The 26,045-nt window shown below is 52.3% G+C and overlaps 1 protein-coding gene and 1 non-coding gene across 12 annotated transcripts in view; one reads left to right on the top strand and one right to left on the bottom strand.

The window, feature by feature from the left end:
• Window positions 1-24,960, top strand: part of ARHGEF10 (Rho guanine nucleotide exchange factor 10) — an 89,612-nt gene extending 64,652 nt beyond the window's left edge. For 4 of the 11 annotated variants that reach the window (XM_036838831.1, XM_036838823.1, XM_036838824.1 and 1 more), the window contains 6 exons: window positions 595-800; window positions 1,406-1,563; window positions 3,742-3,884; window positions 11,428-11,602; window positions 20,796-20,918; window positions 23,263-24,960. In XM_036838831.1, coding sequence (XP_036694726.1) covers window positions 595-800; window positions 1,406-1,563; window positions 3,742-3,884; window positions 11,428-11,602; window positions 20,796-20,918; window positions 23,263-23,774 — 1,317 coding nt within the window. In that variant the 3' untranslated portion in view covers window positions 23,775-24,960. The other 7 variants (XM_036838822.1, XM_036838825.1, XM_036838826.1 and 4 more) reach the window with 4 other exon arrangements.
• TRNAE-CUC lies at window positions 5,473-5,545 on the bottom strand. The gene has a single exon. It is a non-coding gene; the product is annotated as a tRNA-Glu (tRNA).
• Window positions 24,961-26,045: the final 1,085 nt, after the last annotated feature.

Raw genomic sequence — 26,045 nt, 5'->3', positions numbered from 1 at the left:
AGGATCCAGCTCCTTCCCACTGAACAGACAATCAAATTTAGGTTTAAGTTGGGAAACAAACCTTGCTGAGTGTTCCTAAGTGATCCAGCAAACAGGGGGCTCATAAATATCATGGCAGCAGTAGTACAAGTTCTAGAAAAACAACAACACTCCCTGATGTGTTAAATGCTGGGGACCCACTTTGAGATCCATTCTCACCCCTTTTTGTCTCTTTTTAAGTCCTTGTTTTTTCAGGCAAGGCCTGGTTTAAAATTGATACCAGCCTGCTTTTTCAGACTTCGAATTGTGCACCGATAGGCCTTTACCATCCTGTGGTGCTAGGTGTGTGGTTTTTAAAGGATATAAATGTGACTTTTACAAAAACAAAGCTGTGTTCTTGTTATTAAAATTTAAAGAAAAAGATGACCTAATTAAACACGTTGCAGAGGGAGCGGGGCTCTGTGAGCAGACTGCTTAAAGGTTATCTGGTCCTCGTCGGCGAGCTGGTTCCCACGTGGGAGCCGGATCCTGCCGTGGCCGTGGCCGTGGGGTGTCAGCTGTGCATATGCTGTGGAGCCCCTTCCAGCCCACTTCTTCCCTCCCGAACCCCCCCAGATCGGAAGCTGCACCAGTCAGATGGGTCAGATAGCCATCGTCTCCTTTCAAAACTCCAGCCCCAAGGTCATCGAGTGCTTCAACGTGGAGTCCCGCGTCCTGTGCATGGTGTACGTGCCCGCAGAGGACAGGCCCCGGGGGCCCGAGAGCACGGGGGGCCGAGTGCTGGGCGTCCCCACCGTCTGCCTGGGGACGGAGGAGGGGAGGTGAGCGTCGCACACGGGCCCCGCGGCTTTGCCAGCCGCGAGGCGGCGGAGTCCGCCGGCCCCTCCCTGACCCCCCTCCGTTGGGACGCGGGTGGAGACTCTTGGGTCCAGGACTTTTGAAGGAGCCAGTGAGTGAGGAAGTTACCCTAGGAAACCCCGGGGGGCAACAACTCCTTGCGGCGAAAGTTCTAGTTCTTCCTGCCCTTTGCCGTGGACACGCTTCATTCTTGTTCATGCTTTAAAGTGCATGTCACTCTTGCACTTTGGAATGAAACAGAGCCTTGTTCTGTGTTATTCTCACAAGGAGCATGGTCAGAGTGTAAAGGAGAGTTACGATGATTTTCCTGATGTGAAGTTCCTAGATCTATAGGAAGAACTAAGGTGTTTGTTTGTTTGTTTGGTTAATAACGCAGAACTTCTCTTTTAAAAGAAAAAAGAGATCAAAGTGGTAGCAGTCTTTACAATACGGCCAAGTGGGATGTTTCTGGAAGGCGTGGGAGGATGCGGGGACGGGCAGGAAGCTTGAACGTGGTTCTCTGGCTCGGCAGGCTGGCAGTTTTCCTTGTGAGCGAACGTACCCATGAGCTGACATTTCTCTCTTCCAGCATTTCCATTTATAAAAGCAGCCAAGGCTCCAAGAAGGTGCGGCTCCAGCACTTCTTCACTCCCGAGAAATCCACGGTCATGAGCTTGGCCTGCACGCCCCAGAGCCTGTACGCCGGCCTGGTCAACGGGGCCGTGGCCGTGTACGCCAGAGCGGACGGTGAGCGTGGCGCAGGCGCGTCTGCAGGGTGGCAGGGGTCACTGCCGCGCCTGGGGTGGGGTGAGGGAGTTTCACTCTGCACCGAGCCTCGCGTTCCATCGGCTTTTGTCACCCCTCGTCCCGAGGCACCTGTGACTCGCTCGGTCCTGAAAGGAGGGTGTGAGATAGACCACCACCCGCCAAGAGCAGCGCAAGTCGTTGCAGAGTCCGTCCTCCTGCTGGCTTCTCTGTGTTCCTCAAAGTGATGAGTTCATTGCAGGCCTTTATCCTGCCCCTGCTCGAAGCCCTCGGGGCTTCTCTTTTGGGATGGAGTGAAGTGCATGCCCCTTCGGCGTGGTGTGGCTGTCACCAGCCTGGTGCCTGGGACCCCCCAGGACCCCCCCCCCCCCCCGGCTGGGGGCCCGGTGTCATCATCACCACAGGGAGAATCTGATTGTCAGCTTGGTTCAGGAGACCCTGGGCTGATCACCTGTGGGCACACGTTCCAGCGGGTCCTACTTCTCACACCCTGAGGGGTTGTACCATAAACAGACCATAAAACTAGGGCTTAGGCCAGCTTGCGGGGGAGACTGGGGGGCTCAGGAGCTCTGGGAGGAGCGCCTGCAGGCACTGGGGTCCAGGCTCTTTGGAGGACGGCAGTCAGGCGAGCCCTGGAGGATGAGCGGCCATCCCAGGAGTCCTGAGGCTGGAGCCGCTGCAGGTCCCTGGGACGCGAGGGGCTGGAAGGGCAGAGGCAGTTCCTTCCAAAGGCGGATTCCGGGGGTGGGGGGCGGGTGTCAGGATCAGGGGCACCTCGGGGCATGATTACTCTGCGGAGGACGCGTTGCTTGTCTCCTGCTGGATGTGATTTGTGTTTAGAGTTAAATACACATTTATTTAGAATCATGTGAGTGTTTATCGTGGAATTCTCTGTTTCTCTTCTCTGCAACCTTTGTCCAGCTTTGGTAGCACGGCTTTGCTCATTCAAGTTGTTTTTTCCACTGCTCCGGTAGAGATTAAATTTCATGGGAATTATTAACTAGTTGAAATTTTGAAATTACTATAGTATGTCTGGTCTAGCAAGCTTCCCAACTTGATTTGGAGTGTTTATGTCCATTTCTTCCAGTGTTATGAATTTATTTAGGCTTCATTTTGATTTATTTAATTGGGGAGGGGAGTATTTGAACCTTTTTTCCCAGCTTTATTGAGCTATAACTGACATATAACATTGTGTAGGTTTAAGGTATACAGTGTCTTGATTTGATACATATTGCAAAATGATCGCCGCCGTCTGCCAGCTCACACCTCCATCACATCACATACTTACCGTTGCTTTTTTGTGGTGAGAACATTTAAGATCTAGTCTCTTAACAACTTTTAAGTGTATCATACAGTGTTGTTAACTGTAATCATAATGATGTGCACTAGATCCCCAGAGCTTATTCATCTTATGACTGAAGTTTGAACCCTTTGCCAACATCTCCCATTTTCCCACCCACAGCCCCTGTCAACCACCCTTCTACTCTCTGTTTCTGTGAGTTTGGCTTTCTTAGATCCCACATAAAAGCGAGATCATACGGCATTTGTCTTTCTCTGTCTGACTCATTTCAGTTAGCATAATGCCCTCAAGTTCCATCGTGTTGTCACAAATGACAAGATTTCATTCTTTTTTATGGCTGAGTAATATTCCATTGTATATAGGTACCACATCTTCTTTATCCATTCATCTGTTAATAGACAACTTAGGTTGCTTCCAGGTCTTGGCTGCTGTAAATAGTGCTGCATTGAACATTGGGGTGCAAGTATCATTTCAAATTAGTGTTTTCATTTTGTTCGGTTATATACCAAGGACTAGAATTGCTGGATCATATGGCAGTTCTATTTTTAGTTTTTTGAGGAACCTCCATACCGTTTTCCACAGTGGCTGCACCAATGTATTACATTCCCACCAAGAGCGCACGAGGGTTGTCATTTCTCCACATCCTCACCAATACTTGTATTTTCTTGTGTTTTTGATGATGGCCATTCTGACAGGTGGGAGGTGATATCTCACTGTGGTTTTGATTTGCATTTCCCTGATGATGAGTGATGTTGAGCACCTTTTCATGTACCTGTTGGCCATCTGTATTTCTTCTTCGGAGAAATGTCTGTTTGAGAAACTGAATTTGAATGAAATTGAAAGAAATATCTTCTTTTAAGATGGATCCTGGAATTCCGAACCTCAAACAGTGATAAAATTAAGCGTCCTCCCAGTTCGAAGTCTGCTAATGATGGAAGACACACTGTGGGCGGCGTCTGGAGGTCAAGTGTCTGTAATCAGTGTGGAGACTCACGCCGTGGAGGTAAGTCATTTTAAGTGGCTACACAGTGCGGGAAGACGCACTCCAGAACCAGTCCGACTAACTTCCGAGGCTGAGGTCGAAGATCGCCTCTCGTGGGTAGAAAGCTCAGGCAGTGTCCTGCCTGCGGCTCTGTGCTGAAGGAAAATCCCTCCTAGTGTGGCTTAGAAGGAAGGATTAACTCGAAAGTCCCACAGCCCTTGTCTAGCCACATCCATGGACTGATTGTCCGTTATTTACCTGCTGTTAATACAAACATTACTTTAAAAGGTGTATTCAGTATGAACATACTAGTAAGTCTTCAAGGACATGTGGAAAATTAGTGTTTGGTTGAAGAGGCGTTTCAAGTCAGTGTGATAAATGGATTATTCAGTAGAGATCATAGTCATTGGGAGAAACCAGAACTGCATCTCAGACCCCAGCTCTTCACCGTTGCAGGCATTCCGGAACGAGGGACGTTAGAATACAAACAAAGCCACAGACTTACAAGGTACAAACAGTAGGATGGTTCCGTTACTTTGCAGTGGGGGGAACTTTCCAGATACGTCGTATACCTAGAAGTTGCCACGGTAAAGAATATGATAAATTTGGTAAAGTTTTAGAACTTTTTTTTTTTTTAACATCTACTATGTGTTGTTGTTTGTATCGAAACTCTCGTAAATGAAAATGGGTAAAATATTTGCTGCATCTGCCACCAAGTGTTAATGTTCCTATATAAAGAGACTTCTTGCTAAATTAAAAAGAAGAAACCAAGCCAATAGAAAATGTTTGAAGGACATGAAAAGGCAGCTCACAGAAGAAGAAATACAAGTAGGCGACGTACTCACAATACACACACACAGATAGTGTACTCACATGTGGGTGTACGTAAACATGTAGACATACACGTGTATATGTGTATATACATATATACACATGGAGAAGATGAATTTCACTTCTCATTGGACCTCTTGAATGTTTTAGCCACATTACTAAAACATGCGATACACGTGTAATATGTTTAGCCATATTACTCCTTTTATTGTTAAAAATGAGACAGACCTACTTATTTCCTGTCTGTTCATCACCGTGTCTTTGCTCCGCGCTGCCCTAAGGAAACTCCTCTAACACGGGTGCTTTTGCAGCCAGTGAACTACCTCACAAGTGAAAATCTCGCGACCCTCACAAGGAAGGTGGTGGGAAGAGAGGTGTGTTCAGGTGAGGGTTGCAGGGGGTGGGCCCATCTCTCTGTGGATCCGGCGCCTCTTCACATGCTGCCCCGAATCCCTGTGGGCGGCTTGGGGAGCACGTCCACGCCCGGGAGCCGAGGTGCTGCGGCCAGGAGCTCGGTCCTGCATGGACTCAGGCTGGCGCTCTCGCTGTTGGACCGCACACCGTTCTTCCATCTGTGTTGTTTCCGACGTGACCTCCCCAGGGGCCCGCAGGACGGAGCCTCCTCAAGTGACAGAGGGTCAGCCAGTCAGCCGGCCAGCCGTACAGGAGACGGGGCTGATGTCCAGAACAGGAGGCAGGAGACAAACCTGTGAAATTGCTTTTGCTCGTTTTTTTTTTTTTTTCCCCGCACCGCCCAGCGCGGCTTGTGGGATCTTAGTTCCCTGACCAGGGATTGAACCCGGGGCCTTGGCAGTGAGAGTGCAGAGTCCTAACCACTGGACCACCAGGGAAGTCCCTGCCCAGTATTTTTATGGGAACTTCTTGTTTCTACTTCTCTCCACCTGCTCCTTTTTACTTCACTTGCCTCAGACTAACAAGAAGCCCTCAGTGGAGTGTGGAGAGGTTGTTAACCACGGCCCCTGCGCAGGGCACTTTATAGATGCTGTAACCGCTGCTGGCTTGTATTTCACTGCCTTGTACACCAGCAGTGTCGCATCTTATCGGTGACGTAGTGAGGGTCCGAGTCCAGATCCTAACTCAACCCTGCACTGCATGGTGGTCGCAGGTGAGCCACTTACCTGGGCCTCAGGCTCTGATCCGTAAGCTGGCAATCAACCAACTTCCTCGTCAAAATGAGAGGTCATATTGCTAGCAAAGAGCGCCCCAGTAGTGGTTGCTATTTATTACTAGAATAAATTATTATTAGAGTAAATATACAAGAGCCAGAAATAGCATTCTGTTAGTCTGTATTTCAGTTTCTTTTCACAGAGAAGGAATAATAACGTAACAATCTTTCTTTAGAACATCTCTCCAAAACCAATACGTTAATTTTGCCATAAATTCGTACCGAAAGCCGGAATGATGGTTTCTGTAGCTGCCACCAAGGCGATTCCAGACTAACATAACGTTATGACCTCATTATCATTAAAAGGTTATTTCCACGTGCTCCAAAGGATGTATATGCTGTAAATCTTGAAGATTCAGCAGTAACATATTTGGATTTAAATAAAAGCCTCCTTTCTGTGCATTTTTAGTACCAAAATGAGTAAATGTATTTATAGAGAGAGAAGCAAAATCTACTCTGTTATTAAAAAAACGTAATTTATCCAGTAGTTCCGCCGGGCAGGGAAACCACAGTGGGGGTTCCGGTGCAGCTCTGCAGGTTTGAAACCGCAACGCGTCTGCAGCCTCTTTGGTTGGGGTGAGGGCGGCTGCTACAGGGAAGCTCCCTGAATGTGCCCTGTCTGTAGGGCCAGCGACGTGGGGCCCCGAGGCTGCACTCGCTCTGCGTTGGGCTGAGCAGGGTGCGAGGTCTGAGGTCCAGAGGCGTGAATGTTCTCGCAGTGGCCTCTGCACGGCAGTGGTTGGCACAGCTGCAGCGGGGACAGCGGGGCTGCAGTGCCAGCTCGGCGTCCTGATGGGGCAGCGCCGAGCACCTCACCCAGAGATGCCGAGCCAGGCGGGCTGTGCGTGCCCAGCGCAGCAGGAATAAAACCCCCCGCCTTCCCGCCAGGTCAGGGAAAGCGGACGGGGAGACGTAAGTGTTAAATGCACGTAATGCAGCTGCAGTCACCTGGATCTGGGGTGGGGGGGGTGCCTTCTTTCTTCCTTCCCAGCTACGTAGGGCCTTCTTCACGGGGTTTATTTCATGCCTTTTAAGAAAACGTTGAGGGCTTCCCTGGTGGTGCAGTGGTTGAGAGTCTGCCTGCCAATGCAGGGGACACGGGTTCGAGCCCTGGTCTGGGAAGATCCCACATGCCGCGGAGCAGCTGGGCCCGTGAGCCACAACTACTGAGCCTGCGCGTCTGGAGCCTGTGCTCCGCAACAAGAGAGGCCGCGATAGTGAGAGGCCCGCGCACCGCGATGAAGAGTGGCCCCCGCTTGCCGCAACTAGAGAAAGCCCTTGCACAGAAACGAAGACCCAACACAGCCAAAAATAAAAATAAATAAATTAATTAAAAAAAAAAAAAAAAAAAGAAAACGTTGAGCTTTAGGAACATGGACGCAGCTCTGAAAGCAACCTGACGTTGAGGAGCAGGCGGTTTGTTGTGGATTCTGCGGGTGCTGACCTCACAGCTTTGTTTCTCGGAGCCCCGATTTCACAGGTAGTTTCGGTTTAATTACTGGAGCTGTTTGAAGTAAGACCTGTTCTTCCTTACTCTCGATTTTCTGCAACGTGCAGTGTTCCTGACTCAGGACAGACAGAAGGACAGGAGAAGAAGAAAAAGCTTTCCTTCCAACCCTACCCCCGACGTTGAAGAGAAAAATAGAATGAAAGAACGAAATGGATAAGATACTAAAGGTGACCTAGTAGCAGAGCGTTTTCTGAGTTGAAGCATTTTTTTCCTGATGAGATAAATTCCCGTCATTGTATAGAAAGACACGAACGCAAGGCACAGAGGCGACAGGCCCAAGCTGGCAGGCGGACCGGTTCTTGAACTCCTACTGCCGGTCCCGGCCCTGCTTCCCTGCAGAGACCATCAGATCCGCGTGATTTCAAGGTGGTGGGAGACTTAGACACCCTGTTGCCCAAAGTTCCTGTTTTCACACAGAAAACCAAGCCTCTGAGAAGGTGGGAGACAATGGCCAGCATCCCAGAGATAAAGTATTGTTCACATCACCCGTCATCCAGCACAAACATGTCACGCATTTAAGAAGTACAGGTGCTGTAGAAAAAACCCAAAGCCCAGGAAGAACTCACAGGCCAGGTGCGGTGCCAGAACAGGTGAGGGCAACACCAGCTACCTGGCCCCTGCGGGCAGGTCTGGGGTCAGGACTGGCTACGGCATCTGCAGGGCCCCATGTCCAATGTCAGCCCGGATTCCGAGATGCCAGCAGCCAGAGCATCACGCCAGGTGCGGGGCCCTCTGAGCCTGAGACCCCGCGAGGGTCACAGGCCCGTGAAGCCGCCCTGTCTGGGGAGAGGAGGACTTCAGCAGGTGGCAAAAACGCACGGCATCTCAGAGGAGGAGTGCTGTGTGTCAGGACGTGAGAAGGCGGTTCCTGGAGGACCTTTGACCGGAAGCAGGGTGAGTCCGAGCGTGGGGACGTGGGATTGGCACAGGTGTGGTCAGAGGGCACCTGGTCCCTCGTGCGCAGGAGCGTGCGGTCCCCTCCTCGGTTCCCGGGGTTTCCGCCTCTGTTGCCGTGAGCGCTCACGGAGCCTGTTGGGCAGCGCTGGCGAGGCCGAGGCCGTGACCGTGAGGGCAGCCGCGCTTGGCTCCGTTCCCGGGGCAGATCGGCACGTGACGTCCTGAGCCCCGCCACGCTGTGCACGACCGGGGCCGTGTGGGGATTTAACCAAGGGACAGACGCCAGGAAATCTGTCTTCTCCGAGGATTTTTTTTTTTGCAAGGAGTTGAAAGGGGGGTGAGATTGGAGACTGAAGACCCACTGAGAAGGTTGTTCCAGAACTCTGTTGGGAAAATTCCCCTCCCCGTGGGTGGAGGACAGAGAGGGAGACTCTGAGGTAGATTTTGCAGAATGAGGCACTTCTGTAAAGAAAAACAGCCAGTTGTGAGACGCCGAAGACCCGTGAGCAGACAGCGGTGGACCCGGGCAGCCGCTGCAGCGGTGGAGGTGGCCACAGGACGGCCGGGAAGCAGCGTGCAGGACGCAGGGGCCAAGATAGCCCGCAAGACAGGATGGGAGCGGGGTGGCCTAGGCAGTAACCGAACGGAGCCGCCGGAGGGCAGGGAGAGGGTGGGCCCCGACCAGCAGCGGCTCTGGGCTCCCTCCTCCCTGGGCTTGCTGAGTTCTTAGAAGGAAACTGGGGTTGAGGACCGGCAAACCGTGACTTTCTCCCTTCTTCCACAAGGAGTTTCAACAGTAGCTGTGAAAGAGCCAGCAGCCAGAAGGAGAGCGAGTCCTGTGCTCCTTTATGCTCAGGTAGCACAAGGACTGCTCAGCGTCATGTGACGTTTTTCTTCCCTTTTTAACCTCTCTCTGGAAGCCGCCTTGCTCTGCCAGAGATGGCCTTCCGGGAGCAGTGAGCGCCTTGTCCTGAGCTGACCTGGAGGACCAGCCGGGCTTTTCCCCTTCGGAGACGCAGAGCTGTGAGGCCGTCTCAGCACATGTGGGGAGGGGTGGGCCGCTTGCCCCATTCCTCCCAGTCGGCCCCGCTCTGCTGCTGAAACCTTAACTGCTCGGTGATACACGGGGCAGTGGGACGTGAAATCGTGCTCCTGCTTCCTGCGGCCCTGGTCTCGGCAGTGGGCTTCCTCTGAGGGGATCTGTACCGGTTCACAAAACAGCATGGGAGCTATTCCCCATGAAGCCTGCCAGAGAGGAAAGCCACGTCTGTTTCTGTGGTACAGGGCAGCCCAAGCCACCTCCACAGGCTGTCCGCAAAGTGAAAAGACGACCCACGGAATGGCAGAAAATACTTACGAATCGTGTATCTGCCAAGAGTGCATAACAAACCGCTTATATAACTTACAGCTCAACGATCAAAAGAAAAATAGTCCAGTTCAAAAACGGACCAAGGATCTGAACGGACGTTTCTACGAAGAAGATACACAGGCGGCCACCCAGGGAAGGGTGTGCACCATCCTTAGTCCTTAGGGAAATGCAAACCAAAGCAACCGTAAGACACCACGGCACGCCCACGAGGATGACAGCAATAGAAAAGGGACGTTAACAAGTGCCGAGAGGACGTGGAGAAGTCGAGAGCTGCACGCATCGCTGGTGGGGACGTGAAACGGGGCAGCTGTTGGAAAACAGTCTGTCCTTCCTCAAAAGGTGAAACGTGGAGTTGCCGTGTGGCCCAGCATTTCCAGTCATACGTGTGTACTCAGGAGGACTCACTCTGTAAGAACTCGGGGCTCCTTCCTAACCGCCGGCACCGGCTCGTCCCCACTGACACGTGTTTAAATTAGACCTGTGATGATCGGGGTCGCTTTGTGGGAGGGTGCACACGTGCGTGGAGGGAGGTGCCTGTGGAGGTGAGCATAGCACGGGCATCTCGGAGGAAAGGGCGGCCCCCCGGCTTTGGCTGCAGGAGGGGCCGAGGGCCCGAGCCAGTTGCCCGCCCCGAGGGCAGGGTCCTCGTGTTCCCTCCTGGGAGGTGCGTGGGGACTCCGGAGGGAACGCGCGGCCCCGGGCACGTGGTGATGGCAGGACTGGGTGCTCAGGCCATCGGGGGCGTCCGCGAACTCCAGAATCACTGTCACGCCTGAGTCCCGGCTTCAGGGCGACCCCCAGGCCGCTCTCCAGCCCTGCCTTTCCAGCTGCAGTCTTCACTTAAGACAAGGTGTGGTGCCCTTGGACGGGCAGCCTCCCTTCCGATAAAATCAGAGACTCACGTGTCCCCCTCGGTGCGGCTCGGCAGTGCAGCGTGAGGGGCTAACCGGCGAGCGCTTTCCGCGCGGGTTGGCGTGCGAGGCTGGCGCCTTCGGCCCCCTCGGCCGCGTAGTGGGTCGTAAAGAGCCTCCCGCACTGTTTTCAGTCCTTGAGGAAGGGGACAGAGGTGTAAGCCTGTTTTTTTCCTAGGGGGTTTTAAGTTACCTCTTTTCAGGCTAGAGAGCTGTGCAGGATTGTGACCTGCTGTGGGCTAAGAGGACTTCTTTGAGGGTAGTGTTTCTTCTCACTGTGTGTCCAGCTTCACCCCACCTGCCCCCCGCCAATCCCTGGTAGGCAGTGACCACAGCTGCCCAGCGCCGGCCCGTCCACCATGGGGACAAGTTCCAAAAGTTCCCTCTCGGGGGCCCCGTGGAGCAGGGTTGTCAGGATGGAGACCTGGGGCAGAGCACAGCCCGGAGGCTCGGGAAGGACCTGGTCAAACGGAGAAGCAGCAGGTGGCCACCCGGGGACCGGACGGGTCTGGACACCGAGGGGACCCTGAGAGCTCGGCGGGGGATTAGCTGCCCGTACAGGCCTCCTCGCAGGCAGACGTGGCCCTCGTTCCCGCTCAGGTTTGGGGGTGCTGATGGTCCACAGGCGTCCAGGGGCGCTGCTCAGCACCTGCGGATCTGGGGTGATGGTGCCCTTGCTGTAGGTGGTTGAAGGCAGGTGAGATCCGGGGCGCCAGCTGGACACCCTGGCACGGTGGGGACGACAGCGGCACCTGAGGCTTCACGCGCAGCCCAAAGGGCGGGTCCGTGATGGCGACGTGGGGTGCAGCTCTGTGCTGTACCCCCGACGCCCCGCCTTCCCTTCTCCTTGGTCTCCGCAGAGCCAGCTGGAGGCCCACCAGGAGGAGGGCATGGTGGTCTCACACATGGCCATTGCCGGCGTGGGCATCTGGATCGCCTTCACCTCGGGGTCCACGCTCCGCCTCTTCCACACGGAGACGCTCAAACATCTCCAGGACGTCAACATCGCCACCCCGGTCCACCACATGCTGCCAGGTGGGCCCTGGGGCGCTGGTGGGCGGTGCCACATCCCCCGGGGCCGGGGCTCGGGGCTGCCGGGTGACCCGGAGTAAAGCGCCCTTCTTAGAGGTCAGAGCCGCCCATCGCAGACGGTTTAGTGCTGTTAATAAAGCACTGGGGAGGGGGGTGGGGGCAAGGATCTGAGGTTGAAGGGCAGAGAAAAGGAGACTCTCTGGTGGGGGGGCTCCACGGGGCTCTGCCAGCCCCACGCGGGAGGGGTGTTCCCGGCAGCGGGAGTCAAAGCAGCCAAGGTGCAGGAGTGGGGTGTGGGAGCCGCATGTGGCTGGTGTGTGCACGCCTGGTGTGTATAGGCGTGTGGCTAGTATGTACACGTGTGAGCTTGTTAGGTACGGGCGTGTGGCTAGTATGTACACACGTGAGCTTGTTAGGTACGGGCGTGTGGCTAGTATGTACACGTGTGAGCTTGTTAGGTATGGGCGTGTGGCTAGTATGTACACCTGGGCTTGTTAGGTATGGGCGTGTGACTAGTATGTACACGTGTGGCTTGTTATGCACGGGTGTGTGGCTAGTATGTACATGTGTGGGCTTGTTATGTATGGGCTGTGCTAGTATGTACACGTGTGGGCTTGTTATGTACGGGCGTGTGGCTAGTGTATATAAGCGTGTTGCAACTGTGTGTATGTATGTAACTAGTATATGTATGTGTTGCTTGCTGTGTACGGGTGTGTGTGCTTGGTGTGTATTGACCCACGTCTCCACGGGGCTTTTAAGGACCAGGCTCACGCCGCACGGCATTCCCCTCCTTTCCCACGTTGGCTGCGTCTCCTGGCTCCCGGCTGGAGAAGAGAAAGATCCGGTGTGCAGCGCGTGGGCTCCCACCCGCACCGCGTGAACAGACCTGTGCAGGAAGCCCTCCCAGGGCGCTCGAGTCCCCAGTCCCTGTTGGACCAAAGCCCAGCGGTCACGTGCCTGTGACCACGTAACCTGTTTCCACCTGGGCCACCGGCTGTACTTCATCTTGTTTTCTTTCCTTCCTTCCACCCCCCAGTTAACGACTCCCTTGTTTCTTATCCACCGGCGTGGCTTTCACTGTTCAGATCAGGATCCGCCTGGGTTCCTGTGGAGGCAGGAGACCGTGTGGTCAGGTGGGGACACCTGGCGGCCCCATATCCCTGGGCCCCTTGGCAGGTGTGCCCCCGCCTGCTGTCACCATCACCACACACAGTCCCTGCCCCCCTCCTCGGGGCCCCTGCCGCCCTGGGCCTCCTGTCCCTGTGCCAGGACTTAAGGCTCTTTCTCCCGAGCCCATGTCCCATGCAGAAGGAGCCTTTGGGTGGCGTGTTCTCCTGCGTCTGCCTGCTGTATGCGAAATACCTCCAAGTTCACCAACATCCGGGGATTTTGTGCTTTTTCTGCATCTCATATTTTACTCCCAGGTTTGTAGCCGCTGGACCTGGTGGACAGTTAGAGCAGAAATCAGCAACGCTCAGAATGAGAGTCCTCTTGCTACGCCCGGGCAGTGGTTCTTGAATGTGGTCCTCAGAAAGGCATCTGACGTTGGTCTGATTTTCTTGCATTTTGGGGAACAAGGAGGCCAGATACACATGTCTTGTCTGTCTTTCTTTCTTATTTTTATTTATGGCTGTGTTGGGTCTTCGTCTCTGCGCGAGGGCTTTCTCTAGTTGTGGCAAGCGGGGGCCACTCTTCATCGCGGTGCACGGGCCTCTCACTATCGCGGCCTCTCTTGTTGTGGAGCACAGGCTCCAGACACGCAGGCTCAGTAATTGTGGCTCACGGGCCTAGTTGCTCCGCGGCATGTGGGATCTGCCCAGACCAGGGCTTGAACCCGTGTCCCCTGCATTGGCAGGCAGACCCCCAACCACTGTGCCACCAGGGAAGCCCTGTCTGTCCTTCTTTGAATCGTCTTACCCTTGGGCCAGTGTTTCACGGTGAGAAGTGTTTCACTGTGTCCTCTCTGACACTTAGATACTTGTGTCAGTGCATGTGTGCACCCTGTGTGAGCCTGTGGAATTGCAGGTCCTTGGACCACCGTCATCCTGGACACATGTGTGTAAACCTCATTCTACAGTTGTGTTCGTGACGTTGCCCAAATGGGTTTTTTACGTATATATGGCAATAACGTGTAAACTGTCCTTTCGTGCTCTCACTGGAGTATAAAATTCCAGTAGGTTCTAGAGATGAAGACTTCGCAGGCCAGAAAGAACACAATTTGAAAAAAAATTTACTCTACTATACTGTAACTCACACCTTTTTGTAGCAGAATTGAGAACCCTGTTTAGTTCCCTACAGGTCTCAGCGTGCTTTCCCCGTAGACTGTGACTCGTGCGATGAGCTGCATCTTTCTGTCCGGTTTGGAGCTCTGTTCTGAGCACCATTAGCTCCAGCGCTGTGCCATAAACCACATCATACTTGGCAGACACAGTGGATGACGGCGCCTGGGGTCAGCACGCACGGTTCGAAGGGCCATCGGTCAACCTTCCTGGCCCCCGAGGTGGTTACAGCCCGTGGTTCAGAGGGCGGCATCTCCTCCGGGTCATGAGGCTGCATGAGTCAGGTCAGGATGCAGCTGTTTCCTCTTCGTCCAGAACAGTCAGGGGAGGGTATTTGGATGAAAAAGTGTTGAGACCCCCGCCCCCCATCAGATTAGCCTTCCCAGGTCCCCGCTGAGTGAGCACGTTGCTTTCCAGGGGTGACGTAACCAATGAAGTGGCACAACTTTCTATCTAATACAAAAGTCAGTGTAACTCTAAGTACCATCAACCACATCATAAGGGAATTCAGCAACTTAAACTAGACTCAAGGTTATGAGTTAGGGAACAGACCGAGGAGTGGGTTTTGTGTCCCCTGGGCTCTGGTGGCGTCCTGTGCTAACCAGCAGCTACTCAACCAGCAGTTGGTCCTGCACTAACCAGCAGCTCCTTAACCAGCAGTTGATCCTGTGCTAACCAGCAGCTACTCAACCAGCAGTTGGTCCCGCACTAACCAGCAGCTCCTTAACCAGCAGTTGATCCTGCGCTAACCAGCAACTGCTCAACCAGCAGTTGGTCCCGCACTAACCAGCAGCTCCTTAACCAGCAGTTGATCCTGCGCTAACCAGCAGCTCCTTAACCAGCAGTTGATCCTGTGCTAACCAGCAGCTCCTGTGCTAACCAGCAGCTCCTGTACCAGCAGATGATCCTGAGTTAACTAGCAGCTTCCTTCACCAGCAGATGATCCTGCGCTAACCAGCAGCTCCTTAACCAGCAGTTGATCCTGTGCTAATCAGCAGCTCCTGTACCAGCAGATGATCCTGAGCTAACTAGCAGCTCCTTAACCAGCAGTTGATCCTGTGCTAACCAGCAGCTCCTGTACCAGCAGATGATCCTGTGCTAACCAGCAGCTCCTGTACCAGTAGATGATCCTGAGTTAACTAGCAGCTTCCTTCACCAGCAGATGATCCTGCGCTAACCAGCAGCTCCTTAACCAGCAGTTGATCCTGGGCTAACCAGCGGCTCCTGTACCAGCAGATGATTCTGAGCTAACTAGCAGCTTCCTTAACCAGCAGTTGATCCTGCACTAACCAGCAGCTCCTTCACCAGCAGTTGATCCTGTTACTAACCAGCAGTTGATCCTGTGCTAACCAGCAGCTCCTTAACCAGCAGTTGATCCTGTGCTAACCAGCAGCTCCTGTACCAGCAAATGATCCTGAGCTAACTAGCAGCTCCTTAACCAGCAGTTGATCCTGTGCTAACCAGCAGCTCCTTAACCAGCAGTTGATCCTGAGCTAACCAGCAGCTCCTGTACCAGCAGATGATCCTGAGCTAACTAGCAGCTCCTTAACCAGCAGTTGATCCTGTGCTAACCAGCGGCTCCTTAACCAGCAGTTGATCCTGTGCTAACCAGTGGCTCCTGTACCAGCAGATGATCCTGAGCTAACTAGCAGCTCCTTAACCAGCAGTTGATCCTGCGCTAACCAGCAGCTCCTTCACCAGCAGTTGATCCTGTTAATAACCAGCAGTTGATCCTGCGCTAACCAACAGCTCCTTAACCAGCAGTTGATCCTGTGCTAACCAGCAGCTCCTTAACCAGCAGTTGATCCTGAGCTAACTAGCAGCTCCTTAACCAGCAGTTGATCCTGCGCTAACCAGCAGCTCCTTCACCAGCAGTTGATCCTGTTACTAACCAGCAGTTGATCCTGTGCTAACCAACAGCTCCTTAACCAGCAGTTGATCCTGTGCTAACCAGCAGCTCCTTAACCAGCAGTTGATCCTGTGCTAACCAACAGCTTCCTTAACCAGCAGTTGATCCTGTGCTAACCAGCAGCTCCTTAACCAGCAGTTGATCCTGAGCTAACCAGCAGCTCCTGTACCAGCAGATGATCCTGAGCTAACTAGCAGCTCCTTAACCAGCAGTTGATCCTGTGCTAACCAGCGGCTCCTTAACCAGCAGTTGATCCTGTGCTAACCAGCGGCTCCTGTACCAGCAGATGATCCTGAGCTAACTAGCAGCTCCTTAACCAGCAGTTGATCCTGCGCTAACCAGCAGCTCCTTCACCAGCAGTTGATCCTGTTACTAACCAGCAGTTGATCCTGCGCTAACCAACAGCTCCTTAACCAGCAGTTGATCCTGTGCTAACCAGCAGCTCCTGTACCAGCAGATGATCCTGAGCTAACTAGCAGCTCCTTAACCAGCAGTTGATCCTGTGCTAACCAGCAGCTCCTTAACCAGCAGTTGATCCTGTGCTAACCAGCAGCTCCTGTACCAGCAGTTGATCCTGTGCTAACCAGCAGCTCCTGTACCAGCAGATGATCCTGAGCTAACTAGCAGCTCCTTAACCAGCAGTTGATCCTGCGCTAACCAGCAGCTCCTTAACCAGCAGTTGATCCTGAGCTAACTAGCAGCTCCTTCACCAGCAGTTGATCCTGCACTAACCAGCAGCTCCTTCACCAGCAGATAATCCTGTTACTAACCAGCAGTTGATCCTGTTACTAACCAGCAGTTGATCCTGTGCTAACCAACAGCTCCTTAACCAGCAGTTGATCCTGTGCTAACCAGCAGCTCCTGTACCAGCAGATGATCCTGAGCTAACTAGCAGCTCCTTAACCAGCAGTTGATCCTGCGCTAACCAGCAGCTCCTTCACCAGCAGTTGATCCTGTTACTAACCAGCAGTTGATCCTGCGCTAACCAACAGCTCCTTAACCAGCAGTTGATCCTGTGCTAACCAGCAGCTCCTGTACCAGCAGATGATCCTGAGCTAACTAGCAGCTCCTTAACCAGCAGTTGATCCTGTGCTAACCAGCAGCTCCTTAACCAGCAGTTGATCCTGTGCTAACCAGCAGCTCCTGTACCAGCAGATGATCCTGAGCTAACTAGCAGCTCCTTAACCAGCAGTTGATCCTGCGCTAACCAGCAGCTCCTTAACCAGCAGTTGATCCTGAGCTAACTAGCAGCTCCTTCACCAGCAGTTGATCCTGCACTAACCAGCAGCTCCTTCACCAGCAGATAATCCTGTTACTAACCAGCAGTTGATCCTGTTACTAACCAGCAGTTGATCCTGTGCTAACCAACAGCTCCTTAACCAGCAGTTGATCCTGTGCTAACCAGCAGCTCCTGTACCAGCAGATGATCCTGAGCTAACTAGCAGCTCCTTAACCAGCAGTTGATCCTGCGCTAACCAGCAGCTCCTTAACCAGCAGTTGATCCTGAGCTAACCAGCAGCTCCTTAACCAGCAGTTGATCCTGCGCTAACCAGCAGCTCCTTCACCAGCAGATAATCCTGTTACTAACCAGCAGTTGATCCTGCGCTAACCTGCCCGCCTCCCTGGTCTCTGTCCGGGTGGGAGCCGGGAGTGGGTTCCAGTCATAGCCTTTCCAAGCACACTGGAAGGCTGGCTGCTTCTCCTACTCTCTCCCCTGTTTGTGTGCTTCTTGCGAGCATTTGAATAAACCTGGCCGGCCTCCCCCGTGCTCCTGTGTCCCCGTGTGAGAGGACAGCGGGGTCCCCGGAGAGCGTGCATCACACAGCGGCCAGCTCCCCCTGCCACTTCATGTTGATAACTCACTTCCGCCCCATGCCAACTGCAGCCTTTGTCGGCATCTCTGCCCCGCCCCTCCCGCCCCGCCTCCCCCTTTGATGCTGAGTGGGTGGCCCCTCTGCCCTCAGCTTGGCCAGCTCAGAGCGCCGTGGTCCCACCTGGAAGCCCACAGCTGGTGCTTCCACAAGGAGTAGCCTGACGCCTCTCAGCAGCTCTGTCTGCAGACCCTCCGGAATGGGAAAATCTCCACGTTCCCTAGTTACCATTCAGTTAAACTTTCATATGTGAAATTAAAGAGGAATCCTAGACTACTTTGAAAATGGAACAAACCATCATTCGCTGGAACTGAAGGCTTTCAAACCAGTTAGAAAGAAAAACATCCCAGTTTTCCCTGCTTTCGTGTTTGTTATGATGAAGTGAAGGTTTGGAGGGGGGTCCTCCCAGGAGCACCTCCCAGAAGCCCCGGGGTTGTTTCCTTTGGTCTTTCCCACCGACCGTGTAGTTTTTCCCCTTCTCATCATGTTTCGTAACCTTTCCCCACACGATGACTTTTCCCCATCCCGACACCACACAGGGCACCTTCTGTGCCTTTGAATTGTTTTGTCCTTTCTCTTTAGCAAGATCCACTTCTGGAGAGAGGAGTTTCTTTACAAAGACTAGAGAGTTTCCCAGATTTTCACTGCATATAACGTAACACAGATGTAAAAGCTGGAGACAGGACGAAAAGTCAGATGTTCCTAATATGCTATTTACAGGCAAAGAGGCGGGAAAATTCCTAAGGGGGATAAAAGGTCACTTTCAAAATGCATTTATGAATGAAAATAAGTAGTAAACTTTTATCCTTTGTAATTCGAAAGTAAGATCTTCTTAATGCTTTTATTAGTGGTTGGAAATATTTCACATCATATTTTACGAGGATCTGTTAACCCTCACTGTGGAGGTGGGCTGTTTGAAATTCCCTTTTCCTCATTAGTTTTCTTTAAAGCCAAGTGGTAGATTAAAAGTATTTCAGATGCTTCTTTAATAGTCCTAGGCCAGTATTTTAAAAATGATATATTATCTGTGAAAGAAAATTTAACTCACAAATTCCTTTTTTGGAGAAGAATTAAAGGAAACTCAGTTTCCCAGACCAAAATATTTCAGGACGATCAAATAAATCACAAAACAATTTATTCATGCAAATAGTTTTCACTTATATGCAGGACTTGGCTACCAAAATGAGGGTGTGGGTGGACTTACATGATGTAAAAACCCACAGCCAACCTCTGAACCGAGCCCTGAGATCACGTCATGAGAGTCTGCTTGTTTTTATTGTTCCCAATAGTTTCGTGTGTTAAAAAGGAAATTTATTCACATCTAGGACCACAGGGCTATACCACTGCCCCAGTTTCTATATTCCTTCCAGGAGGGTGGCTTCAGAAAGTGGCTGCAAAAGGGAAATAATAGCTCTGTCCCCTGTCCATCCCGTTGTCATGACATTCTCCACGTTGGTGTTGAGAAGTAAGATATCCAGATGGAAAGTGACCTGCTGCCCCTGTGCACCAGGGCAGTGGCGGAGGCCGTACTTCACTGGAAGAAAACAAAACACAGAGCAGTGAGCCAGTTCCAAAAGTCGCCTCCACCAGCTGCTTCCACCAAAGGTTCCAGGAGGGTCTCAGCTTTGCGGGTTTGCTTTCTGTCTCGAGCGTAGCTGTGGGGAATCTTCAGGTCACGTGGCATCAAGTGAGGCTTCTGCTCTGGAAGGCGCACCGGTGTGTCCCGGGACGTCCCCTGGTCCACGGAGCTCCCCTCTGGAGGGCGGCCCCACGACGGGACCACCTGCCCCTGGATAGCAACCATTGTGAGCTGTGCCCAGAGCCGTGTTTCTAAATGGCTCCTGCAGTTCTCCCTGGCGTTTGGAAACGACAGCTCCCGGCCCAGGTGTAGACAGACACGCAGGTCCCAGGCGTCTCCAAAGCCCCAGCGGCTCCCATGGGCACGCATTTGGATTCCTGGGAACTTAATACATTAGCTTTTCTTCAAAAAATATGCCTGTATTTAGAGGTAAAACCAGATCTTTAGTTTTTGTAGCTGTTGTCTTGGTTTGGTTTCAGTGTTCTGCTGCCTAAATAATCATAAAATAACTTCAGTGGACATGGTGACCTGCCTTTGGCTTTGGTGTTTAGACCATTTGTTTTCATGCTTTTTCTAAGATGAACTTAGGTCAAACGCGGAGATACTGAAAATGACTCATTTCTAGAGAGCAGAAGAATCCAGCTGTTTTGAAGTGCCCTCCCTTCCTTCCTGGGAGCAGCCCGCATGACCCTTCTCTGCTCTCGAGCTTCAGTGCTGAGCAGAGACGCCAGGAGGGGCTTAAAGCCCCTGCTGAAGGTGGTGGAGCTGTGGGCAGGGTCAGGGCAGGGGTGGGATGCGCGGGGCCCAGACTCAGTCCCTGAGACGAGAGTCACGGGGAGACACGCACCTTTCACTCCACTTCCTAACCTTGTCAGGCTGACCCACCTCTCTGGGCCTCAGAGCCTCGACTGCAAAGCAAAACAAAGCAGAGCAAACAGCCAGAAGCTCCAAAGCCCTTGGACTCCAGTGTTTTGTATCCGCGTTTCCCAGACTTTCCCACCGAGGCCGTGAGAGGTCTCCTTCCGACGGAACCTTTGGATGGTCGCTTGCGTCTCTCCCCTGTGATGCTGCGCCCGGGGGCTGCACTGGGAGCCCGTCCTACCTGTGAGGTCTCTTCTTACCTGCCTAGGTGGGCTCTTGCTCACACAGGGCTGCCGTCTGACATGTGCGTGTGTGCGCACGTGTGTACGTGTGTGTGTGCAGCTCTGCCTGGAAGTGGATGATTCACATGGACGGTTCGGGGCGGGGGTGTGTGATCGGCTCTGGAAGGGCCGCCCCAGCGGTGCTGAGAGCACCGTGCAGGTGTCCTGAGGCCGTGGCCGTGCTCTGCCGAGGTGCAGCCAGGACGCCCCCCAGATCTCTCTCTTGCTCGTCCGGCTGAAGGAGTCGCAGTGTGTGGCTAGGGCTCCGGTGACACCCGCTGGCCGGGAGGGCTCGGGGCTGCCCGGGGAGCATTCTGGCGGGCCTGTAGGGTTTCCGGGCAGTTCCCGGGGCCCCTGCCCCAGCATGTGGGCTGCAGAGACCAGACTGCGGGCCACAAGCCTCTTCTGTCCCCCAGGACACCAGCGGCTGTCTGTGACCAGCCTGCTCGTCTGCCACGGCCTGCTGATGGTCGGCACCAGCCTGGGCGTCGTGGTGGCCCTGCCCGTCCCTCGTCTGCAGGGGATCCCCAAGGTGACCGGTGAGTACACCCCCCGAGTGCCTGCGTCTCCCAGGCCTCTGTCCTGTACTGTACTCTCGTCAAGCCCATGGGTCTGTGGTCAGCTGTGTCTTTGCTTAAACAGTGTAAATTACTTAGGTGGTTTTCTCTCGCCCTTGGTCCCTTCCCTTCTTCCTTCCTTTCTTTCCTGCTTGTAAAGATTATGTCTATTCATTTGAATCATCAGGTCATACTTTTGTCTTCCTGTTTCTGACATCAGTGGTCCAGGGAGACCCTTGTCACCAAGACGTGTTGTCACATTACCTTTTCTGCCACCTGTTGGCTTTGATCATTTTACACAGTTTTGCTCAGTGAAAATGGATGCTTTTTTATGTTTTGCAAAGAAGGAGACCCAGCATCTGAGAAAGCTCAGTTGTGCTGTTTTGCAGTGTTGCGGGGAGTTGAAATGGGCACAGCCTTTTTGGAAAGCACTTTGTTGTTTAGGACTTGAAGATGCTTTTGCGTCAGGAGTCAGGGTTTGCAATTCAGGAGTCTGTCTCGTGAAGCAGCCAAATCTAGGAATAAACCATGATGCAGAAAGAACGGGAAACAGCCTAAAGGTCCAAAATTAGGAGCAGGGAGACGCTTAAGACAGTGGTCGCGTTGCCATTTTAGAACGTAACACAGCCAGTGAAAATAGAGAGCTTGGAATGATACAGAGAAATGTTAATTCTGTAAGTTAAGTAAAACCAAGATCTTAAAATTTTATGTCGATTATGTAATAACTCTCAGAGAAAAAGATTTGTAGGAAACTCATCGGAACATTAATGAAGATCTCTGTCTATAGTTTCTTCCTACTGTCAACACTGGAATATTTCACTCTGACTGCAGGCAGCCCTTCCTTCCCTCAACAAGCTTTCACGGGTCTACTGCAAATAGGTCTGTGCTTTAGATAAATTCCTATTTTGTCACGATCCACCTGTTAGGATCATGGAATTCCAAGTTGGTTTATTCATTTCTTAACTGCTGTCTTCGGTATGACCTGCCTGTGGTACATGCAGAAGCTGCACGTGATGACCACGGGCAGTTTGAGTGGTAAAGGCTCAGGAGTCAGAAGCCCTTCCCGTCACAGCTGGGGACGCTCCTCCCCGACAGCCAAACATAACCGTTCTCCTGCAGGGTCTCACGTCACCGTTCCGTTGGTTTTTCTCCATAGTTTTACTAATTTGTACCTTTTTCAAAAAAGAAGTCTTTAATTGTGCCATTTTAGCATTTTCTGTAATTGTCTCGTAGCGTACGTATTCCTCTCCGACGGCTTTCTTTCCACATTATTTCTGAGGCGCATCCTTGTTGGTCACGTGACTGTAGCTCATGCGTGTCACTGCTCTGTAGTGTGGCTTTGTTCCCCATGTGACGTATTTAGTTGTTTCCTGTTCTGTGTGTTACGTGCTATGCCTCTGGGGGGGTTCCTCTGGCTGTGTGTCCGGGAAGGGACCACAGGTGTGTAGGAAACACTCACGTTCAGGTTCACCAGGTGATGCTGGGATGTTCCCCTGGGCTGTCGCTTCAGATCACACCTCCATGCCCGGTGTCTGGGCGTCCCCATCCCTCTTGACTTGTCCTTCAGCTCACTGAGGAAGTCACCTCGCCCAGCTGAGGAATCCTGTAACGTCCTCTGCTTAGGCCAGAGTGGGAGGGAGGCGCTAGGGCCCTGTTTCAGCCTCAGAGCATTTGGTGAAAAGGGCATCTACCCCCCATTTCTGTCACCTCACCTGCGAGGCGCTTAAAAATGGACATCCCATGCCCGCCTGGCCCTTGGAGTCTCGGCGTTATGGGGGAGTCTGCATTTCATAAAAAGACCTACAGGGAGTTTCTGGTGCTTCTTTTAAAATTCAATTCACGTCATCCTTGAACTGAAAAGCCCCCATTTTAATCAATACCATAGGACTAAATTATTCTAAACCACAGAATCTTTTTGAAATGAAAAATGGCAGGAAGCTACTTATAGTTTAGGCATCTTATTCCTAAAATTGACATATTTCAGGCATTTAAGTTTTTAAAACCAAGATTTAGGAAAACTTTTCCTAAATATATTATCTTAGAGCAGGCGAGAAGGCATTTATACAGAGAACAGGAAAATAGCTACTTTATCACTTTAAAAGTACAATGCAAGTACCAGAACTGAGATACCGCTGACGAAGACCACGGTTGTATTTTAGACCACGGTTTTGAGAGCATTCTTGGACTTCACTAGAAATCCACGAGAACGTGGTCTGGAAGCTGTTCTCACTCTGAGCTGTCGACTGCGGGGTTTTGCCGTGTGGACGGGGGGTGCCCGGGGCCCTGCCCGGCATGCGGGGCCCTGCTGAGCGCTGTGCCCTTTCAGGACGAGGCCTGGTCTCCTACCACGCTCACAACGGGCCCGTCAAGTTCCTGGTCGTGGCCACAGCCGCCCCCAAGGCAGACAGAGACAAGCCCAGGGACAGCCCGCCCCCCGGTGCCGACCCCCAGGATGAAGACCAGAGGGACGCGCTCCCCGGTGAGGGGCCCGGGCCCTGCCCGAGCCGCCGCGGCCCCGACGCTGTCTGGCTGGGGGCTTCGCTGGGCTCCCTTGCCCAGGCCAGCGACGTCTCCTCCACGTCCGGGTCCCCGACGCCTTCCCAGGGCTCAGGCTCCCTGGGGCCCCGCTCAGAGGAGGGCTTCGTCCAGGACCCCCTGCGGCTCCCCTGCAGCTCCCCCGGCCGAGGGCGGCGGGCCAGGAAGGCCAAGGCCAGCTCCGTGCTGGTGGCCTGCGGGGGACAGGGCCACCGGCGGGTGAGCAGGAAAGCCAGGCAGCAGCGGCCGGAGGAGCTGGCCTCGTCCGTCATGGTCTGGCAGATTCCCCTGCTGAACGTGTGAGCCCAGGCCGAGATCCGGGGGTGGCCTTTCGGCCGAGTCAGACACCCCGAGCGGTCCCGCCGCATCTGCGCTGGCTGGGGGTGAATCGCCCACCGTCTCGGGGCCGAAGAGTGCAATATCGTCAAGGGGACGTCTCTGGCAGCCCCTCCCTCCACCCCACGCAGGGGAGCCCCGTGTGGACGTGCATGAGGAAGGGGGGTGGACGCCGCGTTTGAGTGGGTGGGGGTCCTGGGAGGATGCTTCACCTCTGACCCCCGTGGTCCTTAATAAGCACGGGACGCTGCAGACCTGTTCTCGTAGCCTGTCACCTAGAGAACTTGCAGACTCAGAACTCATGGGGAAATACAGCGTATTCACTGGTGGGGGGGTTTATTAACAATTCTTAAAATAATTGTACTTGATTCAGATTCACTACTTTTATTTATATTGTATATCTTTTAACTCCAGAATAGAATTTGTCACAATGAAGAAAGCCAGGTGACACATACCAGGCCGGGTGGTGTTTATGCTTTCTGAGTTGAACTGAGTTTTCCAAAGTGGTATAATGTGTGTACTGTATATTTTTAACAAAGTAGTATTTTTATATCGCATTTTTCTATTAAAAAAATTAACTAAGTTTTAGTCACTATGTTATCTGTAACATTTCACAAATAATGTTTGCTTTGAACCAAAATCCTCAGTGCCTATCAACATTTAGACTCAAGCGTCAATGCCAAAATATCCACGTTGGAGATGTGTGTGTTTTAGTGTCTCAGGAGACGTAGAAGGTGTCTTGCTTGGTCCATCCTTTCCTGCTGTGTTTGCACCTGTCGACCAGGAACGCTTCTAGCTTTGAATGCATGTCCTGAAGGACGCACAGTGCCGGTCAGGGTGGGCGCCGGTGCTGGCGGCGGACACAGGAAAGGTGGCCCTTGGTCGGCAGACTGGCACTTAGGGCCCCTCCTGCGGGCGTCGTGCACGAGTGATCCGAGTTCCCTGTGCTCCACGTGTAGTTATCTATCAATGTTCTACTTACTGGATGGTTAAAACAATGCAGGTCCACCCGAGATTAATGTCTCAGCACTTTACAGGTGACTAAAAATGCTAATTTTATGACTTTGCCAAATATTTTCCAAGGTGCATATGTGCCCCCATGTGAAAGAAGTATCTCCCCCAGCCTTCCTTAAACTATTAGCTGCTATCTTATTTCATGAATAAAGTCTTTTTATTTAAAAATACAATATTGTGAGTTGCCTTTTTTCCTGTAAAACACAAAGGGGCAGTTAGGTTCGAGGGACGGTCAGGTGGTCCTTTCCAATGTGGCATCCCCACGTGCTGGTTTGGGAGTTTACGTGTGGATTCCAGAGACGGACACAATGTACGTGTAAAAGAGTGCTTTGAATTCCAAGTCGGTGCTGAGAAACTCTGTAAAGGCGCGTGTACTTGCCAGTTTTTATTTTGAGTGACATCATGAGTTGAATTAGTTTAATATAAAATATAAAGAGAAGTATCTAAAGTCAGCTCCATACTCTTTGCACTGATTAAAAATATACAGTTTCTCCGTGTTTTCAGTGTCCACATGAAACAGAAGTACTTAGATATGCCTTTTACTTAAACCTTGATGCTCAAAGACTGTTTGGTCTTCATCAGTACCTCAAAAAACTCAACTTACGACTACCATATTTTCTTATGGGATAAATAAGTAAAAAATAAAAATAAAAATGGTGCCAGCCAAGGTTTCCACTTACATTGTAATATTGGTGACGTATTTAGGAAAGCCTTGCTGTCACTCACGCCCATCTGTCACTTTACCAGGTTTTACTTTCCAGCTGTGTGGTGAAGCTTTCAATATCACTTTATTCTATTCCCATCTTTTAATTAAAATGTGAGCAGTCACTCAGGGACCGGCCCTGCCGAGAGGCCCTGGTTCCAGCCGGCGGAGGGACGCCGTGCCTTTTGAATCTGCAGTACTCAGAGCAGGAGTCCGGACCCTGGAGCCCGGAGAGGAGGTTTCCTTCCAGACGGTCTCTTTCCGGTGACAGGACTCCGGGCCTGAACAGAATTCATGCTGGGCTGGAGGACTCCCTGAATTAGTACGTGTAACTGCTTCTCTCTCTGACAAGCTGCAGGAAATGGGATTCTTTGCAAGTGGAATCATCTGATTTGATTCTCTAAATCACGTCCCAAAGTATCTTTTTCTGTAAATATTTTCATATATTGAATTTGATAAAAATGTTCTAGGTCCTGGGGACAGAGGGATAATTTATAGCCACAGTTTTCTCACCTGTCAAA

This window comes from Balaenoptera musculus, chromosome 21, assembly GCF_009873245.2.
Source record: "Balaenoptera musculus isolate JJ_BM4_2016_0621 chromosome 21, mBalMus1.pri.v3, whole genome shotgun sequence".
Lineage (NCBI taxonomy): Eukaryota > Metazoa > Chordata > Mammalia > Artiodactyla > Balaenopteridae > Balaenoptera > Balaenoptera musculus.
The sequence above is the reverse complement of the archived record's forward strand: the minus strand, read 5'-3'. Positions and strand labels throughout refer to the sequence as shown.